Source organism: Oncorhynchus tshawytscha, linkage group LG01, assembly GCF_018296145.1.
Source record: "Oncorhynchus tshawytscha isolate Ot180627B linkage group LG01, Otsh_v2.0, whole genome shotgun sequence".
Classification (NCBI taxonomy): domain Eukaryota; kingdom Metazoa; phylum Chordata; class Actinopteri; order Salmoniformes; family Salmonidae; genus Oncorhynchus; species Oncorhynchus tshawytscha.
Window position 1 is genome coordinate 77,612,914 of NC_056429.1, and position 8,118 is coordinate 77,621,031.

The 8,118-nt window shown below is 38.5% G+C and overlaps 1 protein-coding gene across 1 annotated transcript in view; it reads left to right on the top strand.

The window, feature by feature from the left end:
• Nucleotides 1-7,786, top strand: part of tspan15 (tetraspanin 15) — a 39,566-nt gene extending 31,780 nt beyond the window's left edge. Inside the window, exons 6-8 of the mRNA XM_024430751.2 lie at nt 2,212-2,262; nt 2,500-2,616; nt 6,354-7,786. Coding sequence (XP_024286519.1) covers nt 2,212-2,262; nt 2,500-2,616; nt 6,354-6,527 — 342 coding nt within the window. The 3' untranslated portion in view covers nt 6,528-7,786. The remainder of the gene's footprint in view (nt 1-2,211; nt 2,263-2,499; nt 2,617-6,353) is intronic.
• The last annotated feature ends 332 nt before the right edge of the window (nt 7,787-8,118 follow it).

Below are 8,118 nucleotides of genomic sequence, written 5' to 3' on the forward strand. Positions count from 1 at the left end.
TCACAGGCTCAAAATGGCCAGAAACAAAGAACATTCTTCTGAAACTTGTCAGACTATTCTTGTTCTGAGAAATTGCCAAGAAACTGAAGATCTTGTACAATGCTGTGTACTACTCCCTTCACAGAACAGCGCAAACTGGCTCTAACCAGAATATAAAGAAGAGTGGGAGGCCCCGGTGCACTACTGCGCAAGAGGACGAGTACATTAGTGTCTAGTTTGAGAAACAGAAGCCTCACAAGTCCTCAACTGGCAGCTTCATTAAATAGTACCCGCAAAACACCAGTCTCAACTTCAACGGTGAAGAGGCGACTCTGGGATGCTCTTCCGGGATGATGTAGCATGCCCGGGGAAGTCAGATCAGGCGTCCACAGCTGCAGTCGGAATAGCAGCACAGGATCATCAGCTCAAACAGGTGGACTTGGGACAGGAACGGCAAGGAATCATCAGCTCAGGTTTTATTCAGGCAAGGTCCTAGGGCTCCAGCCCTCCGAGAGGGGAGACAGAGACCCCATGCTTTGTGTTCTTTCTGTGAATGTGATCCCCTCTTTCTGTGAATGTGATCCCCTCTCTCTGAGAGCACAGCTGGTCAGACAGGATGTCACTCAGCAGAACTGGCCACCATTTTGTGTTCTTAAAAAGTACAAAGATAACATCCTCCAGGCAGCTGGGGATGGGGTCTCGTGCTGTCATGCCACTGTAGGAGGATCTGTCTCTGAATCCTAATATACTATCCTGATTTTAAATGGCAAGGTAAAAAAGTATCTTGGTCTATTTATTAATCTTATTATGGGCATGCAAACCATTTTGTCTGTCATCTCAAAGATTACGTTTTAACCTGATTGGTAAAAATAGCAAGTCAAAATGAGAGATGCATGTTGTCTTTCAAGCTCATGATTTTCAACATATAGTTGCTGGGATTTGAGATATAGAAGCAGATAACCTTCAGGGATCCCCATGGCTGAATGTATTATCTTATCTCTAAACTCCAGATATTGACACCTCACAAGGCTTCATATAAAAGGGTGAAACAAAAAAAATGCATTGTTTGTTCCGAATTAAAATTCCAGTCTCTGAAGTGAATAAAAAGCTGGAACAATCTGGAACATGTCTGTCTTAGCTCTTTTTGTTTTTAAAACAATTTAGTTCTATTGATATTTAAAGTGCCTCTACTCTGCAACTTTCCTGAGGTTCTGGTTTTTTATTCATGTCAAAATGCCCATGGTCTTGTGGCCATATCACATGTTCTCCCCTATGGTAACTGTCATTATTGAACAAAAAGATTGAAAGACTTCTCATTTTGTTTTCTGAACATGCACAGTTGCTCAGGGATATTTATGTCAAAGTACACTGAATAATGTATACCTGCTATCATTCAAGTGGAATTAATTCAAGTAAAATAGAATGGACAACTTCTTACAGCATCATTTTGTCTATGAAAAGAGAGTTAGGTGTCTGTTTGGTTTAGAAGTTGTAGAGCTTTTTACCAGTTTTCCACAAAGTACTTCATCTCTGCTGTGAACCACCCAAGCTGAAGGGAGTAGATTTCCCTGGTGTGGGTCATTCATGTTGTGTGTTTTCCCTCAGTTATCACTGTCTACTGTTTGCTCCTTAATAAGTAATGCACATCCTGGGGGGCAAAGCTAGGATTTTAGCAATGTTTGTCAACTTGTTCCAATAAGACTTGGAGCATTTGGTCACATTACTTAGTAATATTTTCATTGAAGTCTTAGCTAATATTTAACATTTTAACATTTATTGGTTGCTCTTTTGAACATGATCTTAGGCTGGATATTAGGCTACATATCCATTCCCTAATGTTGGGACTGATTTGATCTCTCACTCATCACAATCAGTAGCCAAGGGCCAAACTTCTAAAATACTTCAACTAGACCAGGGGTGCCCAACCTTTTTGACATGAGATCTAATATTTCCACAACCAGTTTAGACGATACCAATCACAGGGTTCCCACGTTTATACATTTTATTAACTTTTCATGCCTACAGAAATGCATGTACTTTCAAAACAAGCTATTTTGTTTTTCTATTGTAGAAAAGCAGGTGGACATTGTAGAGAAGATTCCTCATTTATGATTCATTATTTGAATAATCCTCAAGGGACGTATCCTAACTTCAAATATGCTTGCGTAACTTGCTAGTGATGTGCTCAAATCTGTTATCACTTTTACTTAGTATTATGTTCTTCCTTTTCAGCCTAATGAGGTGACCAACACACTATGTGGATATAAGGTCCTTGACAAAGAGGTAAGACTATCTGAACAAAATCTTGTCTCGGTGTCTCTCACGGTCTCAATTTCGAATTGTGAAAGTCTAAATGGGAAATTGATGTTTACTGATGTCATACAGAGGGACAGTGCATTCATTTTCTCATTCATTTTTTAAATTTGTTATCGCATATGTATGAAAGATCATATCACACACATCAGTCATACAGATTTGCACAAAGGCCTGCCATTTTAAATGTATATCCCTCCTGCTTAGAGGCTGGACTTGCAGAACGTCATCTACATCAGAGGTTGTACTGATGCTGTCTTCATCTGGTTCATGGATAACTATAAGATAATGGCTGGCTTGCTGCTTGGCATCTTATTCCCCCAGGTAAGAGTTAACCACCATGCCATTTCAGACTGACATCTGATGTCCACCAACAATACACAAGTAATGATTCACACAGAAATGTTATGGGCACAGCTCTTTGGTTAATGGCTGTAGCAGGAGAAAGGTACTGGTTTCCACATAATGGTTTAAAAACTGCTTTTCGGGGGGAATGATGCAGTGAAATATAGAAAATATGCTGTTATATTGTGAGCCCTTTTTTTTCTTCGTTAAATCAAAACATTTTTTTAAATGTAGCTTCTAAAATGGTCTCATATTTTAGCTAGAGAGGGTGATGCAGCTTCCCAGTCACAGCTTGCAGTGGAAGCCCCTACAAATGTTTGCTTATCACTTTATAATGTCTGCCTCTCAGAACTAATCATTGATTGACACATTGGACACTTTCCATTGGTTTCAAATTCTATGTCCATCTTATCAAGCACAGCGGGAAAACAGGACAAATATGCAAAATTGAATTTACACATTGAAATTCTGTGAGTAGTTTCTCAGATCTTATGAGCTTTTTTTGGAGATATTTGGCACAAATGAATGTTTAATCGTCACCACAATATGTCAACTGGAACTTTAATCCACTATCAATCTGCAGTAGGAAAATCAAAATCCATTTTTAGGGTATGAGTAATGTTATTGTAAATTGCATTACTGTGAGCCAAGTCCCCATCTGCTGCCTAACTACTCTTATCTTTTAGAAGGGTTTATGTTGTTTATATGCAACACAAACCTACAGGTACACAAGAGCACCATGAAATGTCTAGGCCCATGTCCCCATGAATGGGGTCTCCACAAACGCGGAAAACATTGCCCCAAATAGTGACCGGATTGAATCCTGGACCTACAGTACCAGTCAAAAGTTTGGACACACCTACTCATTCCAGGGTTTTTCTTTATTTTTACTGTTTTCTACATTGAAGAATAATAGTGAAGACATCAAAACGACACGTATGGAATTATGATAAATAAATATAAACCCTTGAATTAGTAGGTGTGTCCAAACTTTTGACTGGTACTGTAGATCCATTCAGAATATGAGTGTGTTTGGCATGCTTTATGGGCCTCCCAGTTATAAATTCTTCTCCACTGCAAAGATGAGGCATTTTGGTTTATGTGACACATCACCCCATTCGCAGACTTTCCCTATGGAGACAGCACTTTGATATATGTTGTTTACCTGGTTCTGTTATAGATGGGCCAAGACAGAGCAGTATTTGCACAGCAGTGATTCTAGATTAGTGCATTACTTACAGCTGATAACTAATCATGAGGCCATTTTGGAGTAAGGGAGGTTGGAGGACCTAAGCAAGAACCCTCTCAATAACGGACTTGGGCTGAACACATTGAGGAAATGTATTGTGTTGTCCATGTAGGTTCACTGTTGAAGCCTCTCTGTTGAAGTGTGACCTTGAGTAAAGGAACCTAAAGGACTTTGTTGTTTGTAACGTCCATGCTCCTCTACCATAGCTGGGATTAATTAGGTACTATAAATCCAGAAAGTTTTTTTTTTTTTTTTTTCGCAGTTGGTGAAGGTGTTCCATAACGGTCCCAGGAGCCTTGGTTCATTACATGCTCCATATAATTTCCTGTTAATTAGCTATGTTCAATTATAAACATTATTACCACTTGTATCTTATAGAAAAAAAGTTATGCTTATAAGACTGAACATTTTCTTTTGAAATGTTGTAGACCGACTGTAGTCTACTGTGAAGGACCAATGATGTCACATGTTAACTATGTGTCCAAATACAATCTGTTTCTCTGAAAACAATTAATACAAATAACATAATCTAGCAAGATTTTGAAGACTTTTCAAGACTCCTTTCAATCAAAAGATTGTAATTCTAGGCTATTTTGACATAGTCACACCACACAAAATTACCAAGTCAATAGATCTTTCTCCCATAATAGTTTGACAGACACACAGACGAATCACCTACCCTTCAATAATTTGTCCACCTCTTGACTACTGATTACATACCTTGCCAAATTAGATGATGTTTTACAATTATATATTCAGAAAGTAGGACTTTCCTTTTAATTATCTTCTCTTTGCTTTTATTCTTTATTTATTCTATATACACTGTGTACAAAACATGAGGAACACCTTCCTAATATTGAGTTGCACCCCCTTTTGCCCTCAGAACAGCCTCAATTCGTCCAGGCATGGGCTCTACAAGGTGTCGAAAGCGTTCCATAGGGATGCTCGCCCATGTTAACTCCAATGCTTCCGACAGTTGTGTCAAGATGGCTGGATGTCCTTTGGTTGGTGGACCATTCTTGATACACATGGGAAACTGTTGAGCATTAAAAACCCAGCAGCTTTGCAGTTCTTGACACTCAAACCGGTGCACCTGGCACCTACTACTGTACCCCGTTCAAAGGCACTTAAATATTTTGTCTTTCCCATTCAACCTCTGAATGGTACATATACACAATCCAAGTCCCATTTGTCTCAAAGCTTAAAAATCCTTCTTTTAACCTGTCTCCTCTGATTTGAAGTGGATTTAACAGGTGACCTCAATAAGGGATCATGGCTTTTACTTGGATTCACTTGGTCAGTCTGGTAATTTCTTTTGTACACTCGATGTACTGTTTGGTGCCCAATTTGTCCAATAATATGAGGCATTGGAGGGAACACAACTTGGAGGGTATTGACTTCAACAGATTTTGTGCTTCTGTGTTTCATAGTATGTGGCTGTAAAGTAGAACAAAAGGATTGTCTTCTGACTGGCATTTTTTATATATAATTTAGACCATTGTCTACTCCCTCTCTATTGATTTCTTGATCCCTCTGTATTGATCTCTCACAAAAGTGAGTTGTAGAAAGGACATGGGTCACAAAGGTTCTCCCATGGGTTATTGATTTGAGGGTATTAATGCTTATTTGTTGTTTAGATTAATCATTCGATGTGTAATCTAGTTATTTGAAGAAACCTCCCACGTAGCTTGTCTAACAAAATGAGGCCGACTTTCATTTGAAACAGGCCATCGAGACAAGGTAGAAGAAGTGGTCAGTAGTTCTTTGATTTGATTTAAGTCTTAGATTTGATTAACTATCAGTTCAGTGACTTTGGAGTAGACTGTTATGTCTGAGTTTCAGACCACTCAGTCAACGAGTTATGGAACTAAAATGTCACTTCATAGCTGACTTGACTTGCCGTCTACAGCACTTGAATACTTTTAACATGCCATATACCCACAAGGATACTTTTAACATGCCATATACCCACAAGAATACATTTTTTAGAAAGTCATTGTTTCATGCATTCTTAACCAGAGATTTTTACCTCAAGATGATGCAGATGTACTGTATGGATTATTTCATGCTTTTTGCACATTGCTGTGTGATTTGCTAAAAAATGTTTAGGGCTGTTGACGGTAAGAGCACATGGCTTGAGCTTTAGAATCAGCAAAAGTTACGGCTTCCTGTTCATTCAATTGCAGTTCTTGTCTGTTTCAGGTTTGTGCTGTTGATTGAGAAGGCATGCTTCAGACTTTTTTTAAATGTTTTGGAAAAGTGTTTTATATCAAGGACAGAATGTAATGACGTGACAATATTTATTGAAAGCCCCCCTTAGAAAAAAAGGCAGTGGTCAGTAATGGACTGCAGATACAAAGTGCCCCAATATGCGATCTACTTACAATACATTGAACTAGTTGCCACCAAGCCCATAGTTTAAGACCATATGTCCCATCCATAACACTGAATCTCCTTGTGTTTGCAGTTCTTCGGCGTGATTGTTAGCTGGCTCTACATCACGCGGGTGGAGGATGCCATTGCTGAGTTTGGTCACTACGAGGATGGACTGCTGGACACAGTGGACAGGGGTGGCTTCAGGGCAACCAAGAAGCAGGGTAGAATGGCCAAATGTTGCATTTGCATGCCAGAGATCGACTGAGCGTGCCTCCTTTTTATCTAATAAGCCTAAAACACTGCTGTGCCTGTGCGAGCTCAGAGAGAGAATACAGCCATGCACTGCCTGCCTCAGCCTTCCAACATACTGGAGCTATCAGCTCCGATTTTACGACGCTGTTCAGATGCTTTTTAATTGGTTTAATTCAGGGATTATTTTTTTCAGGGGTTAAATTATGAAGGATTTAGTAGGATGGAAAGGTATGAAATGTGTATGGCCTTTTATGAATAGCCTTTTGTTTCTCATTGGTGAAATACATTTTTTATTAATTCACAGCAAAACATTGAACGCTTTTGAATTTTAATTTATGGAGATTGTAGCTCTAGCCAGTCATGTAAAGTATATTTTTAGCTTTTCAAAGGGATATATTTTCTATGGGGAAGTTTATGGAGGTTATTTTACCTTAATCCAATTGTTTATTTTCAGAATCATTGGCAATGTCATGGGTTCAACACATTAATGGTTTTGTGAGTACAAATGTAATTTAGTAAGTTTTTAGTCAGTCACTCAATGTGGCTTGATTTGAGGAGCTAGGAATACCAAAGTTGTTAATCATGTATAACATGCACATGGTCAGTTGCCCACATGTTATTAGGATGTTGTACTGTGTAATGGTTTGAAATCTACATGTATGACTTTGCTCAGTCAGTGATATTTACCTCCAATATGTGAGTGTTGAGGGATGTGCTAGTAATGCTAGTGACCCTCTCTCAAGCTGTGTTCAAGATGGATGAGTGCTTATGCTCTCATGATTACTCATACTCTTCCCAGAACAGCCTTCTGTGAATGGTCTTCCTGCCAATGATTGTTATCACTGTTAAAAGCATGTTATCGTATGGGATTGCATGCCTAGCTTTAACGGCTAACATACTTATTCCGACCAGAAGTTCCATCAGCAGCCTGTGTCCATAGCAATGGACTAAATTATGTTGTTCTCATGAGACGACAGAACGATATTTAAATCCACCCACACACAATAGAAAGGCTAACTTTTAAAAAAATCGTATCTTCAAACTCATTTCAACTCAAAATACATCAAATTAATTCAAGTCAAATCTACTGGTTATTTATTTGACCAACTTTTAAGGTGCTGTCTTTTGTCAATCTTTTGGTCTTCTTTTTCAAAATGAAACTATTTGTACTTTTATGCTGTTTTTTTTTTAAATGTGTGTGAGCTCAGTAATACTTTTGAACATTTTATATAGTGAGTGATCTGGTGAATGAATAAATCATGTTTGCAGTCATGTTATGCAGCCTTTGTAGTTTAGTTGCTCTTCCTGTCCTGCTGGTTTTTATGTGCATGCAGAGGGTGTCCGGCTGTGATGATGTAAATATTTTACTCTTTCATGGAGCCTAGTTCACCCAAAATACCCCATTTGTGTAATTGTTATTCTTCAGCTTTCTCTCTGTCCCATTACAAACCCATTAGTCATCATGAATATACTTTACATTCTTCAACCTTTTCAAACACCTTTCTAATACAAAACCCATATTAGTCTACTAGCCAACATATTTTTTCCAATGATGCCTTTGGTTTTCCTTAAGAGAGAATACTGACATTTTTCGCCAGAGATCT